Source organism: Rissa tridactyla, chromosome 4, assembly GCF_028500815.1.
Source record: "Rissa tridactyla isolate bRisTri1 chromosome 4, bRisTri1.patW.cur.20221130, whole genome shotgun sequence".
In the NCBI taxonomy this organism is placed as follows: domain Eukaryota; kingdom Metazoa; phylum Chordata; class Aves; order Charadriiformes; family Laridae; genus Rissa; species Rissa tridactyla.
The window spans coordinates 47,008,972-47,033,235 of NC_071469.1; the positions used below are offsets into that span (position 1 = coordinate 47,008,972).

Genomic DNA, 24,264 nt, shown 5'->3' on the forward strand with positions numbered 1-24,264 from the left:
AACAAGTTAAGCTTTAGCTGCTTATTCTTTTAATTGAGCCTATGAAAGGGAGCAGGCTGGGGCACTTCACTGGACCTCCTGACACTCTGTGTTGCAGTGCCAGGCTTTCCTGTTCATTTGCAGGAGAGGGAAGACCAGAACTGAAAGAAGTGGGGAAGTCTGTTCTGGTCTAAATGGGTTCTGATTTTTAGACACTCATTGCCACGTTTTTGGTGACTGCTGCCAGCGTGAGGCAGGTGGCTCTCCGGTCACTCCTTCAAGAGCAAGGTGCCAGAGCCAGAAACCAGATTTGTGTCCCCACAGGGAGTACAGAGCCAAAGTGTAGCACCCAGGTCTCCTGATAAACAAGAGCATTTCTCACTGCACTATTAATATAGATCACCGAGTGAGGTTTTTTTTCATCCTGGTGTATAGCACTGCACGGGCCACGGTAGTCAATTCCTGTCATATTGGTGCTGGCTGATCACACCCTCCCACAACCCCTGTACAAGGTGGAATTTGTTACAGAATTAGGAAGGAGGACTTTTCTAAGAGCCCCATCTCTTTCTGGGCTCTTCCTGAGGTGCCAGTGTCCTTTCAGAGAATGTAAGGATGATCAACCAGCTGTTCCAGTCTGAACTACGTGTCCTTCACCCTGAATAGGATTTCAAATGTGAAAAGGAGCATGCTAAACCTTATGCTGAGAGAGGGTACACGATTACTGGCCCAGCCTTTTTCACTTTCATCCAGGCAGCAAGCAACACTAGAGCGCAGTCCATCCACACTTACTCCTGTAGACCTAATGTGCACCAGAGTCAGGCCTGACTTTCCTGAATTGCAAGGAAAGCAATAGTCTTACATCTGTGGAGTGTTTTGATCCCCAAGCTCAGTGCGCCACAAGAAAGGCAGGTGGCACAGAAGTATACATCTCCCTGGGTGGTATAGCCCATGCTTCAGGCTGTGGCACAAACAACATACCTATTGCTCTGATAGGATCTGGGAGCGGTGACTATATAGGGCAATCAGCAGAGGCCTGAAGTTGACAGACTGTCATCTCCCTGACAGTCAATACGCGGTAGTATTGTATAGTGAATGGTAACTGCCAATCCTTAGAGCTCTTCAAGTTCTCTGGGAGGCGAGGCTACTGAGAGTGGAGTGCCTCCCAGTGCTCAGCTACAGCCTGTGTGAAGGACACAATATGGATCATCATTCTTTAGCTGTCTATGATCCTCAACATGCAGCATCCATTTCTCTAACAGGTATAAAGAAGAGTCTTCTCTGTCTTGCAGGGCAGATTTTGGATGCTGCTATGGTGTGAGTGCTTTTCTTTAAGAATGAATAGCCTAACTCTGCTCTGATACTTTCCTTTGTCTTTTCCCAGGGGCTTTGCCAGATAAAGGAGACTTGTTTCTGGACCCTGCCATGGATCAGGAACTTGAGAAATTGTAAGTGGAGTTGCCTAAAGTAGGAGGTAAAGCAACAGATTAAAGGTAGCATGCTAAGGAAGACTTTACTAAAGTACTATCCCTATTCTTTTGCTCTACTCTACAACAGCAGAGGAGCTAGCAGAGAGGGCCTGTTTCTTTGAGGTACCTTGGTGCAGCTAACAAAATCCTTAGAAAAGGCTTCAGAAACAGAGGGGAAAGTGTGCCTCAAAGAGGGATCCAGAGGAAGCAGCAGTCTCTAATGCACAGGGAGATTTTTGTTTGGATGGTGAAAGCTAGGAGTGCTGGAGGACACAGGCTCAGCCCAGAAGAAAGATCTGTTTAAACAGGAAGAAAGATGAGCCTAGTAGGTACTAACGCAAGGTGTTCACCCTCTGTGCTATCTTTCCATCCCTATGCTCATTGTGAATAAGCCTTCCTCCCACATTCATTCCAAAACTGCTACAGTAAAGACTGTGGATGACAAGTTAGACTGCCTAGCGCTTGTCTTTTCTCTTTCAGGGTAGCTCAGGTTTCAGGGCTTTCCATCTCCGGCTCCAGCGGGGATGCAGCTAATTTGCCTGTCCGTAACTCACCCAGGATTAACTCTCCATGGAAACCTCTACACCACCGGCGAAAAATGGATGCTGAGAGTGAAGGCTCCAATGAAGAGACAGACTCCTCTGAAAACTGAAGGTTGTGAGGATGGGCACCATTCCCATCTTCGGTTTCTCCAGAATGTGCTGGAGGACCAGCATCTCCTCCCAGAGCATCTGCTCTGACGGTGGGTTCTGTCCGCGTCACCAGTGTGTGTGTGTGTGGCTGTGCCAATCCCCATTGCCAGGGCCCCCCCTCTCTTCCCAGGAAGAACTCTGCCATTTTCCTAGCTCCAAATTCGTGCAGGAATAGCTCCTCTACATTGCCAGTTGCAGAGTTACGCTACCCTCTGCTGGCAGGCAGGACAAACCAGCAGACACTAGCTCTGCTTCCCCTTAGAAAAAGCCGGCCACTCTCACCAGGACTCTGCCTCACAGCTAGGCAGGTGCTGGAGCAGTGGGAGTACGAGTGCAGGCCTCTTGCCAGTCTTGTCTTGTGTAACTGTGTTCAGACTAGACTAGACTGCCTAGACAATGGAGTGGTTAAATCGCCAGCAGCAGCTCTGCACTCATGCTCCATTATCATTACTCCCAGTAAAGCTGCACCTGCATGTGATCAAAGGAAGAGAAATTCCTGAAGTTCATAGAAAAGAAGGGCTTAGGTATTGCCATGCCACCTGTTTCTGCTTCCTCCTCTATGTGTCCAAGACTTACCAAAGCAAATATAGTAAATAAGCTAGATGATTGCAGTAAGTACTGCATGGTGCTGTCTGGTTCCTCTGCTGTTCCGAATTTCCATCTGTGAGGCCTCCCACTACCTCCAACAGCGTAGTAAGGTCATTTGGAAAAGCAAGCTTCAGAGGGGTTGGAGGAGAGAGAAAAAGTCTTTAAATTCCTTGGCCACAGCTGGTGTGGCTTGCAAACATATAAAACATCTGCTAGGGTTAGGTGGGCAGAAGCAAGCAGTTATCAAGTAAGTCCCAAGTATATTTTTGTAAATACTGGTATTGTTGTATCATCAGTGTAGCCCTTACAACTACAAAAAGAAGTAGCGTCTCATTGTGTTAATAACTAACTTAGTAGTTTGGTCTCCACAGCCCTGAACATTGTGAAGCCCAGCTCCTGTGCCTCAGCTTGCATAGACTAGTTATTTCATGGGGCACTTCAGTTTCTCTTGCGCCTCCTGTTCATAAAATGCTGCAGCGTGGGCTACCAAGAGCTGGTAACCCAAAGCTTATAGCAGCCCTAAGCCAAGTGGATTCAACATGTGCTGGAGCTATTTTAAGACTAATCCTGTAACTACCACTGAGTGGAAGTAGTGAGGGGGGTTATTTATTTATTGCAAGTTACTTTATTTATTAACATGCTCGCTAACTGCGCTTCCCCTCCTGCCCCTCAGCAAGTGACTGTGACAGGCTGGCAATAAAGCACGTTGTGTAAGGCCACCGCTGCTTCTGGCCTACTTCTGGGCTGCCCGGGGTCCTGGGTGAGTGGTACCAGGGTGGGGGGAATGGACAGATGGACACACAGGTACAGGAGCACTCTCGTGCCACCCCACCAGGTCACCTCTCCCGCCTGGGCACAGCCCCACCGTGCTCACCTGGCTCTGCCACAGGTACCATCACGGTGCAACCACCCCGGGGACCAGGGTCAAAGCACCAGGAAAGCCTGACCCTCACCTCCCTCCTGCCCCCACCGCAGCTGCCTGGGGCAGCAAAACATCCATGTAGAGCAGCAGAGCAACCCTTCCCCTCCTGCCTACAGCCCCAGCTGCTGGAGACCATGCAAGCCTGTTCACCCCAGATAGAGGGCTGGCGACAGAACTTCTGAACAGCCACAGCCTCTTTTTGCTAATAATTAGTGTGTAACAAGCCCCTTTCCCCTCCCCCTCCTCCCGCTCCTTTTCTTACTACCCAGTCCTCAACACCATAGTCCAAGGAAGAGAAAAAACATGCTCTTGTTAAAACCAGAGTCGGGAGCAGAGAGCCAAGTTGAACAGGACTAAAATGACAGTCCTCACTCATTGCTGCACTTCAGAAGTCCACGTCATGGTGAAGTCAGAGGCTCAGGACTTTGACCTCGGTCGAAAGCTGAGCAGCAAAATAACCAGGGATCCAGTAAATATCTTTACAGTACTTCTTTACCTGGGCCTTTTTTGCTGATGATGCAGTTAGAAGCTAAAAAAATAATCTTTGCTTTGTTTGATTTTTTTTCTTGCATCAATGTATGCTGGTTTACAAGACAGTAAAAAGGATTATCCCATGGTAAAAGTCAGACCCTGCAAATACAGAGGACTCCACGCTACCATGGACTGGGAGCACTGAGCAGAACAAAAAAAAAAGTCACGTCCGTGGGAACCAGGTAACACGGTGTTCAGAAAAATAGCATTCCCCTTTCTTCTGTCACTTGGTGAGCTAAGGTATGGGCCAAGGAGGACAGGAGCACTGATGAGGGCAGCTGAGGAGTTTCTGTCATATCTTTTACAGCAGTGAGGTTACACCTGTAAGAAGGCCTGTCTCCACTGGCTAGTAGATAGCAGTGGGCATGAGGGCACATTGAATTTTAATAGAGTGGAATCCAGAGATATTTGGAAAGCATCCTGGGCACAGCCATATCTTGACCCCCTCTGCTTACCTTCTCCCCTCCCCACCCACCCCAGACAAACTAAGACAATCCTGCAGAGTTTATTCCAGGCAAAGGTGGCATCAGTGCCTCTTGCTCGCTTCCCTTTGAGCTGCAGTCTCTGGGTCATCAATATGAGCCATAACGATCCTGGGGAGGAAACACAGCAAGACACAGTGCTACAACACTTCATGCAAACTCCAGAGACAGATAACAAGGTCTTGGGGTGTTTGGGATTGGAACGCAGTGCAAGGTTACCTAGGCAGGATACCATGCAAAGGCATGGCCTTAACTTTTTAAATTCTACCTGGGATTTATAGTAAAAGGCATATCTGACATAACAATGTGTCCTGTCCAGAGAATAAGGTTGGCCAAGTAAGAGTTCACTGGCCACCTGGAATTGCTCAGCTATTGTAGTGTAGTCATCAGTTACAAAAGACAGGTCTCTACCTGGGACTTTCTGTATAATTTAAGACGACATCGATAATTCCAGCAGAAGCCAGGACATGGTGAAAGTCCCTGAGCATGACAATAGCCTGTCAGGAGATGCCATAGTGTAATCTCACCTGGAGGGAGTTCATCACCCCATTGGCTAGGACAGCCATCTTTCCAGCAACTGATTTCACTCCTTGCTTGAACTGTGCAATGTCAGCTGCAGGCAGGACATTTCCAATCGACACACCACCTAAGAAAACCAGCAGGAGTTAGCCCAGAGTCCCCCAGCTCCAGAGAGTACCCTGACCCCTCCCCTCCAGTCTAGGTCCTTCAAAGCTGTCCCCTTCCGCAACCCACTGAGTGCTAACAAACCTGAGTGCACATTGTCAGCCTCTCCAAACAGGTCTGCAGAGCTGATGGCACTGCTGCCTGAGAGCTGCTGCAGTCGGGATCTGGCTTCATACTGCAGCAGAAAACAAAACAGAAAGGTTATAAAGAAAGGGAACAGAGTAGGACCTGAGCAAACAGGAGGAGATGAAGCCAGAGCTGTACCAGCTTAAGCATTGCAGAATGCATCTACCTCAGCATCTGCCTCCCGCCCAAAGAACATATCTGAAGAGATAGCTTTAGCCCCAGCAAACTTCTGCCGAGCTTCATTGGATTCCACAACAGATGTCCTGTTCTCTGTCTCCCGCCTACTGGTGGGTCTGAGGAAACAAAAGAGGAGACATCTCAGTTTAAGCTCACCAACATAGTAAAGAAACAGACTTCTCAGACCCCATCTGATCAAAGGAAAGCAACAAATCCTCCTGTGCTAGCTACCATCAGAGTTCTCTCCCCACCTCAGGACAGACAGCACTTGATGATCACAAAGGCTGTATCAAACTTATGGATATGACAGGGAAAGAACTGCCCAAGCCTCTTTCACTCAAGGCCTTTTTTCTTGGACTTGTCCATGCAAGTTATCTTCTGCACCACAAACAAAGCTCCTGTTGTAACACAGCAGCATCTCTCCCCACAGCTCCTAGACTTATCCCTTTGTCCCACGCACATGGAAGGTGCAATAGCAGTGGCAGGCACTTTACCTCTCTGAAATTGGCCGAATACTGGAAATGGTCACCTCAGGTTCCTCCTCTTTGTCCATACCCCATGAAGAGTCCGTTTCCCATCGTGAGCCAAATGCATCTTCGAATGAAAAGGGATTATATTTGTACCTAGGCACCAAAAATAGGTAATTTAGGCCGGACATGAAATTCAGGAATAAGCCAAAGACTACACTGAATCTAAGTCTTACTTTGGGGGTCCAGATGTGAAGCTTCCAGTATCTTCAAACAGGTCCAACTGGGAGCGGGAAGATTTTGCAGCCAGTGGCGTCTCCTGCTCAATTACTTGCATCTCAGACATCACCGAGTGTGAAACAGAACTAGCACAACAAACAGACAATCAGGGCTGATGGGTCTGATGGCATCCAGCCCCTACAACCAGTCCACCTCAAAACTCCATCTGGCAAACTCAAAACAGGCAGGGCATGTGCCACAAGTCTCAAGGGAAAGTTGTAGGATGCCAGCTCCCTTCACCACTTATATAGCTTATCCTGACTCCCTCAGAAGTCTTAAGCCACCTTCTTAAGGGATGCATTCTGCGGGGGACATCTGTCATGCAGCAGGGTTCTAGGGCTAGACACTGACAGGCCACACGCATCTTTGGAAAAGCTCAAATGAGAACCAGAACTTCTAAACAGAGTGTACATTCCTTCTGGGGCCTGAAGCATTTTTAGACATAGTCCAGAAAATGAGCACTTTAGCTCCTTATCTGTTACAAGAACAGCAAGCTACTGACTTCAGGAAACTCTTCCAGAGCGGGGTGCTTCCAAGGCACCTGTCTGTCCTATGCCATCCACAGGAAAGTACCTTCTGGACACCAAGCCCATGCCCAGCCTCTCCGCTTGTTCACGCTTCTTCCCTTCAAGGTTCTGAAGTTTCTTCTCTTCCTTCTTCCGATCAAGCTGCAGTTCCTGATAAGCCAGTCGCATTGAGGTGACTCTAAAGGGAAGAGCTATGGTGGGTTCTAGCTCATTACCCTCCCTCCTGCCCCCAGCCCATGCTGTGGAGGCGCAAGGGGGACAGTAACCCTGACAATCCATCAAAACACTCATTTCCACAACAGCTCCGTCAAAAATCCTTGCATAAGCCACTGTTTGTCTTCCCATCTCACCTCCACCGGGATTCAATTCTTTTTTGGCTAACCATGATTTCCTTAGCATAAGCATTGCGCCCCACCTGACAGAATGCCCCATCCAGTTCAGCCTTTGCCTTTTTCAGTCCCATCCAAAGGTCAACAGAAACAAAAAATACTCCCTTATCTGCTCCTTAAACTCTTCCAGGAATACTAATTTGAATAAAATATGGCAGTATAACTTGTGCCCTGCTGTAAGGGCCATACTGGCTTATAGCTAATGCTCATCCCATCATGCAGTATGTTCTGTACTCACATTAGATGGTCCTAGGGTGAACAGCATTAACCTCATATTACTTCTTCATATGTAAGCAAGGTATTCAGCCCACACAGGGCACTTACATGGACTCCTCAGCTTGTTTCCTGGACTCCACTGCCTGCTGCTCCCTCAGCTGCTCTGCCACCTGGGCTTGCCGCTCAATCTCACTGAAGCTCTGGCTGCTCACTTTCTGGGCTCCAAGACCCTTTTTTGCACCCAACTTGAAAAACAAAAACAAAAAATTGTGATTTCTTCACCCTACATTGTTCATCATAGAAGAAAACCAGAATTCTGCTCCTTGCTGGACTGATCAGGCCTTCCATCTCCTGTGTAGTCACAACCTACAGACCCAATAGAGCTCGCAACAGAGTATGGAAGAACACCCAAGAGTTAGCCCACCAGTGGCCAGTGCTAAGAGATCAGCCACAGACACTTCAGACCATGACGAGTAGTGGTCCACAACCTAATTGGTTTTGTCCATTAATATACAAGCTATCTTTCAAAATAAGGAGAGATATAATCACAGCTCTCCCTTCTCCGAATGGATCTCTCGGTACGCAGCTTTGTTAAGGGCTGAAAGCAAGGGCCAGGGAAAGGAAAGCAGTAATGTGAGACATGCTCTACCTCTTCTCCATAAAAGAAATGCTCAGACATACCCCTTTCTTGGCAGCTCCTGGCTTCTTCTTTCCAATGAGGGAGGATTTAAGTTCTGCAAGAGGAGAGAAGCAGCAAATAAGCAGAAGCGAATCATGAAGCCCAAATTAGTTAGCAGCCCACACAAACATCCACCACAGTCCAGCTGCTATAGAGTCCAGGGCACACCATGCAGCTTCACATCAGAAGCCTGGGTGACTTCACCCAGCCAAGAAAGATGCACTTAAAAGCTCCACAATTGCAGGCCGGTGGCCTAGAGAAGCACATCCATGGCTAGAAAAACTTGTAAGTGAATTAAGACCTTTGAAAAGCTCCTCCAACTGTCATGCAGTTGGTGACCCTATCCCATAGGGATCAGGGTAGCTAGAGAAAGACTAGATTTATTTCATACATAAATCCACGAAAATGCAGCTTCAGAGCCACATGGAGGTCAGTGCCTCACCAATGCCATAGGGACAAAGAAGCAAGAACCCTAAAGTCATGTTTACACGAACAGACCAACAACAAAATGGACCTAAAGTGCAGCAAGCTGTAAAAGCAACAGGTTCCCTAACACCAGGAACCTGTCACTCTGAGGGCATGAAGCATGCTACACTTGTAAAACCAGCCAAGGTCCAGCCAAGCAGCAGATGCCTGGGGAAACATGTAAGAACAAAGCAGAGAGGGACTGCCCAGGATATTTTCCCAGCTTCCAACATGAAGCTCCAAAATCTCTTATTGCCCTTGTTGGGCTTCCCTTCCACAGAAGTGTCTCCTTACTTTCTACAAACACATGACTTTTGTGAACCCATACTTTAGATAATTCTTGGCAGCCTTTCCTGTATCTTTTCTAGTCTTACCATAAGTTTATAAAATAGGGGGGGTCAAAACATTCACACTATCTAAGATTGTTTTCAGCTCACTGTTCCTAACACTTGATTTGAGGTTGTTTGGGTTTTTTTTTTTTTAGTACTGTCAGGAAACAGTTAAAAAAATGTCAATAAGATCCCTTTCCAGATATGGAATAGCTGGTGTAGATCCCAATATCATACATGTAAGCTTTGGCTCATTCTCTCCCTCCAAGCACAGGAAGCTAAAGTTAAGAGTTCAAGGCAGAATCACAGAAGGGGCAGGCAGAGTTGTCACAAGCAGCCAGCGCAGGCCAGCTGTTAGCCAGTTACCTCTGGCAGGAGCAGGCCCTTGTGTTGATAGATACATGGACATGTCTGAGGAAGAGACATAAAACATGGGGAATGAACAGGCACTTAAGGACACAGGCTTTCCACCCAGGATGAACCCACTGTGAGCTAGGAGCGCACTCTCAATAAGGCGCTCCAGCTAGATGTTCTATGTGCAGCCATGATGGTAATGGCAGGGGAGAATCAGATACAAATCACTGTTACTCTGGAAGCTAAAAAGTTGCTTTGCCTCCAAAGCTTCTGGGGGAAAAAACACACCTCACCAAACAAGAAAAACCCCCAAACGAACACCACAGTCTCATGGCCTTGATCAGCCAAGTTCTAGATATGCAAATGCTGAATTTTGTCCAAAGCTCAAAAAAACCCAAAAAACCAAACAACCTAGGCTTTTGGGAAGGCAACAGCTTTGAACTTGATCATCCAAAGGAGGACAAAACTTCCAGTAATCTGTGGCTTAGTTTTGAGGTTCAGGGAGATACTCAGTACTGGATACTAAAGGAAGATAAGCTCCTTTAGATGTTCTGGAAATTGGCTCATCAGTTCCAGCTCCATTGAGCTTACTACTGAACTGCAGGTGTACAAGCAAGACTGATCTGAGAGACAGCAAAGAGTCTCACTTACCTAGAGGAGCTTTAGGAGATGTGCTCAACAAGTCAATGGAGGGGCCCTGGCTGGAATCTGTGGGCACAAAAACAGAAGAGAACATTCAGCAGAGAGATCCTCAAGCCCTTTCTTTTCAGTGCTCACAGTCCCACCACACCTCTTTTACCTTGTCTGCCTCCACCCCAAACAAGCTAAGTTACAGTTTGAAACATACAGTTTCCCAAGCACAACAACTTATGTCTGCACAGAGCAAGTTATTCCTTCTGCAGTGTTCTTGACACATTAAAAGAAAACACTCTGCAGGGGAATACACATAGCCATTTCAAATTACAGCTGTGCCTGCAGATTCTTGGTTTCCCTGTTGTTCACCCAAGAAACAGTTTTTTGCTTTATATTCATTGATCATTTACAGACCCAGAAAATTCAAGGGATAGAAAAAAGTCTTTAAACAGACAATTACAGCTGGAAGCAAGGAAATAGAGCAGCTAAACCCCAATACAGTTTTGCGTGCATTTCAGGAAAAGTGGGAGAACTGATCACAAACAGAGCAGTGTTTTTAGAAGTCTCCACTAATTTAACTAAACATCACAGAGCACACAGAGCTTCCACTCATTCAAGCCTGAAACAAAGGAAAAGCTCAGCCCTTCCAACTGTGGTACAGAAGTGTATGCTCCTGGAAAGGAAGTCAGGTTTTTGGGAAAATTATTCAGCAGGGAACTCACTTGACAGTTCAGTGCCTTCTGATGACTTTGCTGTTTTTTCCACCTCTGGGGAAGACTGTGCAGGATTCTGGCTGGCATCTGCTACATCCCAGGTACCGGAAGACTGCAAAGAAATGCTCATTCCAGTGATTTGCAGAAGATGAATGAACTCCACAATCCTAAACTTACTTCAGGTTTAGTGACCTGTATTCAGTTTTAGGCCAAAGCAAATGTGTTCCAAACTCCAGATTAAGCCTTCATTGAAGGTAACATATGGACAAGCCCACATTCTGTTAGCAGGGACAAAAATTAAAGGAAAAAAAAAAGCTAAGCTGAATCGAAGGCCAGAAGAAAGGACAGCATTGCTTAACAGTAGCATCAGAACCGGCTACTGTGAGGATTTACCAGATTAAGGAGATGAGTTTAAGTCTGAGAGAAAGTGTGAATGAGTTTCCCTGGGAAAAAAAAAAAAAAATCTGGGCTTCCACTGTCTTTACTGCCACACAGCCAATTCTCACGTTGCTCTCTTCACTTGAGAAAGTCTGCCTAGCATTGTGCAAACAGGTGCCCAAATTCACTTTATCAGGGTCTGTGCACTGAAAAGATGACTAAATCCTAAATTCAAACTAATAGCCAATTCTCGCTTTAACTGTACAAAAAGACTATGCATTAACACAGTACACAAAGCATCTTCCAGGGAGTAGCCAGTAGCTCTGAACATTCCTTGAAGAGAAAGATCGTCTTGAAAACAGAGGACATAGATATTACAGGCCCCGTGAGGGATTGTTTAGATCTGTGATTATGACTGAATCTCAGTTCTTCCATGTTACTCCTAAAAATGTATAGAATTTAAGAGTCTTTCCAAACTAAGTGGGACTGCTCCTGTCTGCACAGCTGGCTATTTGAGAGATGTTCAGGCTGTCTGGTTTAGACAGTTCTTCTCACCTGCGTGTGCTCCATGAAGAAATCAGCATCACTCTTGTCAGGGGAGTGCCCAGGGGCTCCACTCAGTCCATCTATAAGCAGCTGAAGAGAGGAGAGGGAAAAAAGAAGGTATCCTGCAAGACTCAGCATCCAGCACTACCCATCTAACAGTACAGAGCTGCTCAGACTTACATCAGTGCCATACTTGGCCATGGCAGCACTTGCCAGCTGCCGGATCTTCTCCCTGTACATCTGGGCAGCTCGACTATTATACTTAGCGTTGGCATCTGTGGTAGTACAGCCATGTTGGCGGAAAAAAGCAGTCTGAAAAGAGGAGAATCTCTTTTCAGAATTCTGAAATTCAGTCTCCTGACTACTAGATCATACTCAAGCAAGCCTTAGACATAAACTCAACAGAAAAAAGAAGCTTCCCAGAGACAGGGGATGAAATACTGAGCACAGAGCATGAACAAACTATTCATCAATGAGCTTTCTCCAAGAAGCCTCACTCCAGGCCCCACAGGCCTAAGAAAACCATCCCTGTCCCGCACAGGAGGATGCTTCTGAGTCACAATGCTGAGCATGAGCTTCCAAACTGATCTGTGGTACTAACTCCTTTCCTTTAAGAGGACCATGCCTCTCATTTAAATGAGATGTGAGGAAATGACAGATGTACACATCAGAAAACAATGCATTCAAAGGTCATAGTCAGACTTCCAAGCACACCTGACAAAAACCTCTCCTCATTACAGATTCCAGGTGAGGCTGGTATCCAGAAAGCCACACAGAGGAAAGGGACAAGGAACAGAGGATGTAGATTAGCAAAATGGAAAGCAAGCAAAATGCCTACAGAGGCTCCTCACCGCGTTGGCATTGCTGCCCACTTGCATACACCTCAGCTGAAACCAGTTCCAGTTAGAATCCAACTCTGTGGACCTGTGTGAGAACCAATTATTTCTATTAATAATGTGCAAGTACACCAAATGCAAAAGCAAGGTCTAAGCTAGAACGGTCAGATATCCCACTACTATCCCAAAGTACAGGAGACAAAAGGGGAAAGAACATCTCGGTAACTTCTTTGCTCCCGAAATAAATTAATTTGAACTTTTAAAGTGAGGAAAAACCCCAGAGTTTCAGCTTCACACCAACTAACAGTGTCCAAACTTAGAGGACCTCTGACCTGTATTGCTTAAGAGGGTGGAGCTTGAGCTGGGAAAGCACAGCCAACAACTTTCCTTCTACATGTGATCTCAAAACGAGAGACTCATATTCAGTCCATCCCACAGATTAGGCCAGAACACATGACAAAGCAACTGAGAAAACAAACAAGTAAAGCTAGGTGACGGAGTATGTCTCATACCGGTTACTCAACTTATCTCTCAGTAAGTAAAGGTCACAGTTCTGTTACTTAAAATGCTAACTTTTAAAAGTACTGAAAATAAGATCAATAGGCTGAAAATCCGACACCATCTTCCTCACTAAGTTAATGCAGAAAAGATAGAATAACAGTCCTCTTTTTGCCTTACTGAGCATTACAAGAAAGGTTTCCATGTTGCTTTTCTACCAGCAAGATTTACAAGCCAAACTCTCAGCTTCTACAACTGAGAGTCCAGACAGCGTTTCTGCGAGGTCAGCAAAAGTAACGTCTGGATGTTCCACTGAGGTGCTTCGGAAACTCCATCTTGAAAGGGCTGAGTGACATACAACCCCCAGCGAGCACGCCACATACAGCCCGCAGCGACCACTCTGCCATAACGCTTCTCTCTAGCCGAGCCCCTGCGTGTTCCCACACCAGGCAGGCAGAGCGGCCCCAGGCCTGCCCGGCGGCCACCGGCGCCCCCCGCCACGCACACTCCCCGTCCCCACGCACCTGATGAAGCTGAGGTGCACGCCCAGGGACCGGTGGACGCCGGAGCAGTCGATGCACAGGAAGACCCCGTAGGTGATGCTGGCCCAGCTCGGGTTCTTGGCGCCGCAGTCGAAGCACGACTAAAGCGAAGGCAGAGGGATGGCCGGGCTGAGGCGGCGGCGGCTCTACCGCTCCTCCACCCCGCGCCGCAACCCTCCAGCCCCGTGCCTCGGCCACTCTCCCCGGGCCCTCCCCGCGTCCCGGCGCTCAGCGGGGCCTGGCCCGAGCCCAGGCCGCGGCCGCAGGGAAGCAGCCCGGCTCGGAAGGGCGACAAACCGCCCGGCGTCGCCCTGTTACCTTGTTCGCCGGCGCTGCCCGGAGCCGCTTGAAGAGAGTCTGGATCTCCGCCTTGCTCGGCTCCGCCGCCATGATCTCTCCTTCCCAGACACCACCGCGGCGACGGGTGCCAGCCGGGCCCAATCGGCGCCGGGGCCGGGCCGCAGTTACGGGTGCCGCCTCAGCCCACGCCGGCGCGCGGAGGGGTCCCCGCGGCGGTCCGCCCCCACCTGCCCCGTCGCCATGACAGCGCGGGCGCGGGGCCGCTCCACCATTCACTGCCTCAGCCGGCGGGGCCGGGAGTCCCCACCGTCCCCGGGCTCCGGGGGAGCGTTTCGGGTCAGGGCCCCTCCTCGGCGCCCTGCGCTAGGCCCGCCAGCACCCCCTCCGCTACTCCGGCCCCGCTGCTTGTCGGGTTTCACGGCCCCGTCCTCTGCAAACCGCTTCCCGAGTCTAAACGTGAACGGGGACGTTTCCCCGCCGGAGCCCCCCGTCAGCTCTGGGTGGTCACCGTGTCCTCTCAGCCCCCTCAGGGCGCAGTCAGCGTTCCTGACTGACTCATGGCGGGCCGGGACCGGGCAGGGAGGGGGTCTGTGGAACAGCAGGGAGGCAATGCCCGCCTTGAGTCAGCCGCTACCTGAGAAGAAGCTCTGATGAGCGCCCACAGGCGTCACCTGTTGCAGCAGCTGGACCTCGGGCCACCGGGCCTGGTACACGAGCACAAGCAAACAAACCTGGAAATGGTTTAGTCAGCGGGAGACTGCGCAAGAGCAGCACTGCCTAACCCTGTGCAGGAGTAAAGGTAGCGTGAGGCAGGAATCAAGGTAGGGAAGTTGTTACTTCAGACCAAAGATGGTGTCGGGGCCTTGAAGTGCTGTATTACCTGCCTGGAAACAGGAGGGAATGGACTAGAAGGTCATTCAGTTATAATGCAAGAAAAAAAGGGAAAAGTATGGATATTCTTTGAACTAAAAGTCAATGGCGTATAGCCCATTTTATGGTTTAGACAAAAAAAAAAGTGACTGCAGAGCAATGAGAGGTTCAGAAGGGCAACAACAACAAAAGCTAATCAGTAGTATGGTATTACTGAGATGGAATAGATTGGGATTTCCTTACTTCCAAAAGGAGATTGGTCTGTAGTACCAGCTTGTTACTAAAAGAAACAGTTAAATGCACTAATATCTGGACAAGAGAACTTTCAGTTTAAATTTAAAGGCTTTCCTTTCACTTGTTTCCACATTTTCTGCAGAAATGTAAGGTGGACTGTGGAATTCATTGCAATGCGAACCTAGGACCCACGATCGTAGTGAGATCCATAAAGTCTTGGGACATACAGATGCAAGACTGAGTTGTTGGGCAAAGAAACCCTGCAGAAAACCCACTCCAGGTTTAACAGGAGTATGAAGTCTTGTGTTCTGGGAATTAGCAAAGCTCTAACTACATGGTCAGAGTGAGACCTGATATGGGAGCCATATTGCCCTAAGTAAGATGAGAGGCTTCTGGCTAACACATCTGATTTGAGCTACTCTGAGATGAGCTTCTGAACTGGGTAGTGAAGCCTGATCCAGCCTGCCAGGGCTCATTCTTGGCAGCAGCCTTGTCTTAAGTAGCCCCTGGTGTCTGTTGCTCTTACGCTGCTACCTCAATTGTGCCTATATGCCCATTTCTGGGATTACACAAACAGTATTGGGGAATCAGTTCAGGTAAAAGTAACCGATAGCTTTTTCCTCACAGCTATTTTTAAACCAGTTGAGTTCCCTGATGACATTCGTGGTGCAGCTGTCCTGGCAGTCATACCAGGAGAGATGATGTCAGGGTGCAGCAAGGGCTGGCTGCACCCTAGGAGGAGGGGAGCTGTGAGGGAGGTGTCCTACAGCCAGCAGTCCTGAGGTCTCATCAGCCATGGCCTGTTCCCAGAGTACCTGAGCAAGGATAGCCGGGCAAGCCCAGGGTAGAGGCCAGGATTGACCAATAATGCAGCCAGGCAAGCTCATGGTGATGAGGTAGTCTGCAGTCAAGCTGGGAAGTCAATCTGCAGGTCAGGGTCAGGCCCAGTGATTACCAGACTCGTCTGTGGTGACAAGGCAAGGCTGAGGTCAAGCTGGTAAGACAGCCTACAGGTCAGGATCAACAAGGCACAGCCAGAGACCACTACTTCTCCAGTTTAGCTTAGGCCAGGACTGGTAGCTCTGGAATGAGTTTAAATGAAAACACACCCATCCCCACACCTGTGGGCAGAGGGTGTGGGTAAAGGCCCCATGTGAAGCTGCTCGGGACTTTTAAGGCCTTTTAGTACACTCAGGGCCCTGACAGCTGAAGCTATGACAGAAGGATGGGAAAGGGAGTGCATGGTGGCAGGGTGGAGGCTGTGTAAGCTGCATCCTGTTGCGTAGAGGAGCAAGTTCAAGCGATGAGTGTGTGCTGGGAGTGGTGGTGTTCATGTTGGCTTGAGCAGTCGCAACCTGAGTTGCTTGTTCCTGCCTTGTTGCCATCTGTTGTGCAGTGCTGCTCCGCTCCTCTGCTGGCTTTGTTCTCACTAGGTCTGTGTTTGGCTGTGTGATGGCGATGTCATGCGGGGGTTAGGAGGGACAGGGTCTGTTCATGTTGGCATTACCCCAACTGGGGCTTGTGAGAGAGAAATGGCATGTGCCCAGGAGAAGCCAAGGCAGCCTCAGAGGCTAATAGGTCAGTGTCACGCTTTGTCTCCGCCTGGCGTGTGCTAGGAGACATGGGGAGATACAGTGCAGGCTCCTTTCCTCTGTGGAGGTTGCACAGTTTTTGTTCACTGCACTGTGTCTTAGGACAGCTTGCTACAGCAGGGTTACTCGAGCTTCTCTACCTCAGCTGGGTCCCTTGCAGGCCTTCCAGCCCATCCTGATTGCTCCAAGTCCTGGCAAGGCTGCTGATCCTGTCCATCAGTTTTACATAAAAGCAGCAGGAAGAGCATGCTGCTGGTCTGAGAAATAGTCAGCTTCTTTTTGTTGTCTTTGTCAGTACAGGAAAGACCTCCTGCTGCTGACTGTTCCCTGCGAGCGCCTGCTGTCACTGCACAGTTCTTGCTGTTTCCTGCATCTGTTTCTTTTGCATCTCATGTGCTTTGGTGCTGAATTTCTGAGCTCCAAGCTGTCAGCCTGCTCTTTGGCCCTCAGCTTCCCTGTCCATCTACATCACATCTGCCTCTTTCCTCCTGACTGCTGTGACACCAGACCCTGAGCCTGATGTAGCCTCCTAATCAGAGATCACCTTTCTGTTACGCACCTTTGTCAGTAAAAGATAGTCCCCAGCATCATCCAAGAGAGCAAAGAAAAGCAAAGGACAGTGACCAGGCTTGTTCTTGGTGTCTGCCATACCACTGGGGATACGTTTTCAGTACAGAAGTCTTCTTGTCTGAGGGCATGAGGTTACTGTGAAAGAGAGCTGGAGAGGCTCGGGAGTGAAGTGCTGTGATGGGGATAAAACCCACCCTGCACTTGCAGGTATGCGCCAAAGGGAAGAGAAAGTGCTTCTCTGGGAATCTGTCCAGAAGCAGGGTGGCAGAGGAGAAGAAGGACCTTGCTGTCTTCTCACTGCCCAGCAAAGAACGTGGGTGAAATGACTGTGCAGGAGAGAGATGAGGTGGCTGGGTCCTGCTCTCCTACTCAGACCCATTGGCCTCTCATGCTTTTGCTGAAGGAGAAGATTTGGGAAGGGGGCCAGCAAATTCAGTAAACTACCTGAAAAATAACTGAGTGTTAGTTTCCTATGGCTCACAGCATCAGTGGTGGGGTACCAGAAATCTACAGTCATGTCTTGGGGAGAGGAGCAATTCCTAACACAAATCTATTACTTTATTTTTTTTTCTTTCTTACCAAGCACTTTACAGACACTAACTAATTCGCATGATTTCTCCTGGGGATGGTCAGTAACCCTGGGAGAGAGCTCTGCTCAGTATTTCGTGGCGGCCTGGCTGTTTTCAGTAATAGAAAGAGCAGAGCAAGCATAGCCACAGATAGAGGAGAGGAGGAAAGGAGAATCAAAGAGAAAGCATTCTCCTCACTAGAACAAGGCATGGGTTCTCAACAGGTATGTCCCTTCCTGCAGTGTGTAAGAAGACGCTCCCAATTCCCCATGGTTTCAGGGTTCACATAGAAAACTTCTTTGGGTTGGGTTAGGTTTCTGTCAGGTCAGCAAGCTGCCCTGGGTTCCCGTAAGGCCATATATTTGCTAGGATTGATGCAAGGGACGCAGCCAGGTGAGGGTCATGGGTGACCAGCCTGCCAGTGTGCTGAATTGAATGTAATTAGTAGCTGCCTTCCTAGGAAAAAGTAAAGCATTGAGGCAAGCAGTAACATCACATACTGACTCCATGCAATGCTTCCAGCAAGATCTAAGATAAGGAACTAATACACCATGTGTAGAGTGAATATTTTGTTCAGGTTTACAACTTACACAATTTTACTGCAGTCTTACAAGTGGTGTGGTCTGAAGAAAAGCCATCAAAGGTAGAAGGAACACACAAATTAAGGAACACAACGGATGGGTAACTTGAAAGATACTGAGGAGCACAGTCATGGCTGGCTTGATCCAATTTGGGGTTGTGTTGCAGCCAAAAGGCTGGTCCTGCTGCACACACTGTCCCTTGCACCCGCTCTGGCAAGTGGCAGCCTTGGGCTGCGTTGTGTCCCTAGCCCCGCTCAAATGCTGATTGTCATTGCATTGCTGAGCTGATCTCCTCCTGCTCGTGTGATTGCTGAAGCAAGTAAGGGAAGGGCTTAGGAAGGTTTGAAAGGGGGAAGAGAGGACTATCCCTTTCAGTTGTGCCAGCCGATGTTGCTGGGCTGCCAGGCAAAACTGCTGGGGTTTGATGGAAAGGGTAACTGGAGTGTGGGACCAGGGAAGGAGCACGCTGCTCCCAATTGCTCCTGAGTAGTTAAGTGAGTGTGTGTATACATGTATGTCTTCAGGCTTTTCTTTTGTAACTCCATTTCCAATATTATAATAAAATATTTATTTTCAAAAGTCATGTAGCATCACCTCTGACCGGCCTGGCAGGTGTTCGGGACTTGGGAGGCTTTGGGATACCCCAAAGCAGGGGTGAGCTAGCATATGTGCCCTGGGGCTTCCAGGATCTGAGGACATGTTTTAAACCCTGCTGTAATGGTCAGTTTGGAGATGTTAAGGTGTTCCTGCCAGGAGCAGGCTGTTTGGCAGGTGACTATCACTCAGTGATGTATAGCTTCAAGTCATGCTCATCGCACCATATGGAAGCAAGGTGGAGAGACTGGGCAGTGAGCAGGCCCTAAGCTACCTCACCTTCCTTTGAAGGCAGTCCACAGCACAGGCACTAACTTGCTTGAAGTCAGAGCTGGCAGGGCTGTCCTCCTCTGAGACATGACCCTTCCAAATTTTCCAGTGGACGTGTAATCTCTCTTCCCTGCAGATCACCCCACTCTCCAGAGTTTTCTAAACTGAATCCCTCTAGTACAGGGACTAGTAGCCTGCAGCTCCTACGGTAAGTGTGGGGAGCATGCCTAAAGCAGAAGACAGTGACCCTTGAAAGCAGGGCAGGCAGGGCTAATGAAAAGACAAGGTAAACAAGGAAAGATGAGAAAGCCGTTGGTTTACTATGAAGCTCTTTTGAGAACGTGCGGTTATCACAGAGCGCAAGCACCACTGTCAAACAGGTTATTGTGAGGGATTTGGATGGAGAGGGAGTAGGTAGCTGTGCTTCAGCTCTGCAGGTGGCCACAATGTGTAGAGGGGATGCAGGGCCACTGGTGGGACAAACATCCATAGGATTGTGGGTGTAGCATTCCTTAGGAACTGTGTGGCACCTGTGCGGATGAGAGAAAGGGCTAGTGTGGTCACAGCTGGGGGCAGTGGCTGTTTTGGTGTCGGCCTCCTGCTGAAAGCAGGAACAATAGACTCAGGAAGGAAAGAGGTAGTGAAGTCAAAGGGGGAGAGCACAGGGCTTGGAAGAAGACTTCCAGCTGGTAGGATAGAAAGGAAACACAGGGAGGAAGGGACCATAGGATCTGTAAATAGCTGGACCCACTGAAAGCGCTGAGACTGAAGAGGAGAGATTATCTGCCCCCACACTAAAGAGGAACCACCACCGACCACCACTACACTGCTTATGGAGAAAGGAAGTCTCAAGCTGCAGCTGTAATTGCCTTAAGCTGAGAAACAAACCAGGAACCTCTGCAAGCGTGGTTACTGTATGATGAAAAACAGGAGGGGACAGACAGTAAAGTGGATGTGCTGAAAGCATCGAAGGTGATTTGGCCTGAAATATGGTTTGGAAAAGTTCACTGGAGCCATGTTGCTTAGTCAAGATATTCCAACAGAAAACCAGCCTATTTCTTCCAGTTACAGAACCTACCCCATTGTGCGCCCTCCCCTTCCCCCCCAGCAAGGATTTGTTCATCTTCTCCAGAAACATCTCCTCATATTCATCCTCTTTGATCTTCTAAGAACATAGGCAGCTTGGTAAACAGTCTCACTCCTGTGCAGCCCCTCAGTTTTCCAGGTCCTTCTAGCCTGTACCTGGGCAGTGGTGCAACACTTGGTTGCCAGTCTTTTTCTTTTTTTTTGTGTGTGTGTGTACGAGGTCTCTCTGAAGACACTTTGCCTTGCTTGTTTTGCACAGTCTTTCCTGCCAGTCTGTAGTGGGTATTTTCCAATCACATTTCCATGGGTCAAGATGGAGTTTGTGGAGTGGCTTTGTCTCAGGTTCAGCCCCATGACCAGTCTGCAGCCAGTCTCTGTGCGTTTACCCTAGAAACGATCACCTACTGGCCTGAGTGGATTGTTCAAGTCCATTTTAACTCCAACACCAGCTTTCTTCACAAGCAGAGGGGCATTTTGCAGCCTGCTGCCCATAAGCATAACGCTGTCAGCTCTAGAAATTAAACTGAAGCAGCCCCAGTTCATGCACAGCCTGCGCTGTAGTCAGGTAAAACCTGCCTGAAATAGCAGATCTGAGCTCCACACGGCTGCAGCCTTGGGCTGGATCTGCAAACAGGGCAGGAGCAAAGGGAGCAGGGGACAGTTTCTAACAGCTCCGAGGGGGGTCTTCATGCAGGATTGCCACATACTTGTACCTGCCTCAGCACTTCGTGCCAAGCAAAACAGCCACAACAAGGACATAGGGGATGGGGAAGTAGGATGGAAAGTAAACTGAAGCACCAATGGCCCCAAGCTCCACACAGGGCTGTGGGAGAGCCACCAAGAGTTAGAAACTAACCGCAACTCTCAGCTGCCATCACAGAGCACAGCTGTCCTGTGGGTTCTGCGACCCAGATTTTGCCTACAGGGCATAAACATCATTAATGGATTGAGCAAGCTCAGCTGCTGCTTTGGGGAAATGGGTGTGGTCTGTCATAGAGAATCTTTAACTTCCTCTTCCTAGAAAATTAATGATCAACAGGAAATCCAAGATTTGCGTGATACTTCAGAAATTATTTTCCAGGAAGATGTCAGAACCAAATTAATTATCTGCCAGCCACAGGTGTACAGGCTTTCCACAAGGAGTGGCTTTATTAAAAAAAAATAAAAATATGACTAGATAATGTTTTCACCATGTTGCCCATGAGGCACAGAGATGCATCTGTATGTTTTTACAGAAGCCATGGGGGAAGAACAGGCTTTGCTGGCCTTCTGGAATTCAGGCACAGCAATTAGTTCATGTGTGCATGTCTCTGTTCACACACAAAACTTTTGGCAGGGCATGGATGACAAGTTTTAACTAGAGCCTTTATGGTTGAAACCTCATTTGCTTGTATGGAAAACTAAGTCTCCAGGCAGAGCTATTAGTTTAATATAAGATCATTAGATGTGTCTGATTTGTTTTTTTTTTACCCCTCCAGCTGGTTCTTTACTACAGCGGCTCTCTTTTACTAATCCATTTGGTTTTGAGTAGCCAGGACTAAATGCCATGCCGAAATTTATGAGGTACAGTCCAGCCAAGCAATTCTTCATTCTCGATGTGTTGTCTCCTCTCCATTACTTCAGCTCTTGGCAGGAATTTCTGATGTGCAAACATTCCTTTAGGGGACTTGATCACATAAGCTGCAGTATGTCACTGTTTCTGGAAACCTTCAAGCAGCCCATTATGATCAGGTGGTCATGTTTTCCTAGAACAAACAAGTCTGTTCAGACTTTGTCCTGTGGAATTTCAGGTTGTTTATACTGTAATCAGAGGTCCTGTCCAGTGGACATTTCTGTCCTCATAGCAGGTTCTGGACACACCTAACTCCATCCCTAATTATAGCCTGACTAGAACTCAGAAGAGGAATTGAAGTTAAGCCTCCAGTTATCCTTTGTAACTCCCTTCTAGAATTTTTTGACCTCACATGAAAGGCTAGTATTAGTGTTTGAAAATATCCGGTTTTGTCTCTGTTATCTCACAGGCCTGGCAGGCACGCTCTCTTCACATTCATGAGTGTTAGGACAAAGCAGCAACAAATCATTCAGTTGTGGGTCAGCAAGTGGAGCATTTGCAATTACTATACAACACTGTTGATACTTTACCTGAGATCTAGTCTCTGCTTTCAGTACTGTATCTTTAAATAAATCTAAGTGCTTACACACCAACACCTCTAATTACATGGCCTAAGCTTAGAGGTTTCTTCAAATATTGGACTTTGAATAATAAGTAAATTCATAGCTAAATCCGGGCATTTTTAATGTCTGTTGCTTAGATCTTTAATTACCTTTTAGGAATACTTTCCCTTTTCTTGAGAAATGACATTACTGATTCAGAACAAAATGCTTTAGCCTTGTTCATTTGGTTTGCACCCTTCTCCCCCTCATTCATGAACTACAGTGCTAGGGATACTTTGAGCAAGACCTTTCAACAGCTGATACATTTCTGTGGTGTCACAAAAGCAAATTTAGCATTAGTCTTAGATCTCTTTGTCCACGGCAGGCTACATTTCAAGGCATCCAGTGTGCTGTAAAAGGTTAATTTCCGCTCTGTCTGGCAGGCAGGCAACAAGCTGGCTGCGGTACTTCAATCTCTCGTAAGTTAACAGTGTCTGCATCTATCCATCCCCACCTCCTTTTCAGTCTATGCTTGTTAAACATCCATTTTGGTTCACTAGCTGCTGTTAACATTCTGCGGTCATTTAATCCCAAATTCTCACCTATGACTTCACAACTCCTTATCTGTATCACCCCTTTTCGAAACCACTCTGAAGCGGTTCACCCCAGCATGGTTGGTGGAGGCTTGACCAAGTTCTGTGAGTCTGACTTAACCAAGTTCCTCACATGCGCCAAGCCTGAACAAGAATTTCACTACGGAAGGCTACTACAAACTCACAGTGCATCTCAACAACAGTTTCAAGCAGATGTAGTAAGTAAACCATTTTTAAACTGTTTGTTTTTCCCAAAATAGTCGCTTTTCCTTATTTTTTTTGGTCCCCTCAAGCTCTTGGGCTTATCCTATACAGAACATGTCCATCAATCCTGATGTTTGAATATGCAGAGCACTAGGATAAGAACCCCATTTTGACTCAGCAGCCTCAGAGGCTTTCAAGGGCAAAAAGACAGGCCAGGTAAAGAGGTCTGATAGGTCCTCCCTGCTGAATGGCACTTAACAACTGGGCATAAGTACACCTGCAGCGATTCAGGACCAGAAGAAGAGTTATCCCTCTACAGCTAGTGTGCCAGCCAGCAGGTAGCTTCCACACTCTGCTACCCTTCATCACAGCGTAGGGCTCTTTGACAAAGCACGTGTAAGTCAAGAATATGCAGGAGAAGGAAAAAGAGGGTCTCTGCTGTGCACTGAGCATTCATGAATAGCAGTATAGCCAAAATAATCTAGAGGCATTAGAAACCCCAACATATACTAGTGCATTTAGGGGTTCTAAGCAGAACAGCACTGGAATGTGGCTGCCTTTTTGTTATCACCAGCCTTCAGTGCATGTCAAGACCCATTCTAGCTCAGGGAACGTTTGGTCAACTCCAGCCTGCTGCCAGACAGTTCTGTTCACAACTACTTAGCCACATCATGTGAGATAGAAGCCTCTTTCTCCTGTCCCCAGGCTATACTATCATTCATTCCTGGTGTTACCCCAATAAATCTGAGGGCAGTGGGAGGGGCCATCAAGGTTGTTGAAGCTGTATCACTTATACCAGCTGCCTTACCAGAGAGCCAACAAACCTGCAGGTGAAGAACACTGAAGACTTCTGAAAGTTGTGGGAGGAAAAAAATAGATTTACACCAGTCAGCTTGATTGAGCCAAAAAGGGGAAGCAGTACTAGAAAGTTCCCTATTACCCTGCACATCCAAAGTTCCTTGAACAGGAAGCCTGGGGGCAGGGCAGACCCCACCACCCTATGGATGCATGTGCACTGAAGCCAAGGAAGTCTGTTTTCTCTGTTTTGAAGAGTTGCGTGTGTCACTTATCTCCTTTCACTGAGTGGCAGTTAAAAGAATCTGTTCCCTTCTGCGCTCCACTCCTATAGTGCTCACAGTCAGAGAAGTC

The 24,264-nt window shown here is 48.0% G+C and overlaps 2 protein-coding genes across 5 annotated transcripts in view; one reads left to right on the forward strand and one right to left on the reverse strand.

Moving 5' to 3' along the window:
- The window catches only part of CSTPP1 (centriolar satellite-associated tubulin polyglutamylase complex regulator 1), an 82,371-nt gene extending 78,935 nt beyond the window's left edge, over positions 1 to 3,436 (forward strand). Inside the window, exons 8-9 of one of the 2 annotated variants that reach the window (XM_054201360.1) lie at positions 1,361 to 1,424; positions 1,896 to 3,436. In XM_054201360.1, the coding sequence (XP_054057335.1) occupies positions 1,361 to 1,424; positions 1,896 to 2,097 (266 nt within the window). In that variant the 3' untranslated portion in view covers positions 2,098 to 3,436. The remainder of the gene's footprint in view (positions 1 to 1,360; positions 1,425 to 1,895) is intronic. The other variant, XM_054201359.1, reaches the window with a different exon arrangement.
- A 501-nt stretch (positions 3,437 to 3,937) lies between these two features.
- On the reverse strand, positions 3,938 to 13,974 carry ARFGAP2 (ADP ribosylation factor GTPase activating protein 2). 3 transcript variants are annotated; one of them, XM_054201352.1, is made up of 17 exons: positions 13,817 to 13,974; positions 13,481 to 13,599; positions 12,474 to 12,546; positions 11,803 to 11,934; positions 11,632 to 11,712; positions 10,708 to 10,810; positions 10,004 to 10,060; positions 9,365 to 9,409; positions 8,207 to 8,259; positions 7,634 to 7,770; positions 6,967 to 7,098; positions 6,351 to 6,479; positions 6,142 to 6,270; positions 5,637 to 5,763; positions 5,429 to 5,519; positions 5,188 to 5,306; positions 3,938 to 4,771 (listed from the first exon to the last, which is right to left on the reverse strand). In XM_054201352.1, the coding sequence occupies exons 1-17, from the start codon at positions 13,886 to 13,888 to the stop codon at positions 4,751 to 4,753; spliced, it is 1,620 nt and encodes a 539-aa protein (XP_054057327.1). In that variant the 5' UTR covers positions 13,889 to 13,974; the 3' UTR covers positions 3,938 to 4,750. The 3 variants fall into 3 exon arrangements, with proteins under 3 accessions (XP_054057327.1, XP_054057329.1, XP_054057328.1); XM_054201354.1 differs by lacking the exon at positions 11,803 to 11,934; XM_054201353.1 differs by lacking the exon at positions 9,365 to 9,409.
- Positions 13,975 to 24,264: the final 10,290 nt, after the last annotated feature.

Bases quoted from the DNA above. Each gene is read 5' to 3' on its own strand.
- ARFGAP2 (XM_054201352.1), bottom strand. From the start codon at position 13,888: ATGGCGGCGGAGCCGAGCAAGGCGGAGATCCAGACTCTCTTCAAGCGG. The intron at 11,935-12,473 runs GTGAGGAGCCTC...TCCTCTTTTCAG, and splicing joins TGGGCAGCAATGCCAACGCG to ACTGCTTTTTTCCGCCAACA. The intron at 10,811-11,631 runs GTGAGAAGAACT...ATTTCTTTGCAG, and splicing joins TCTTCATGGAGCACACGCAG to TCTTCCGGTACCTGGGATGT.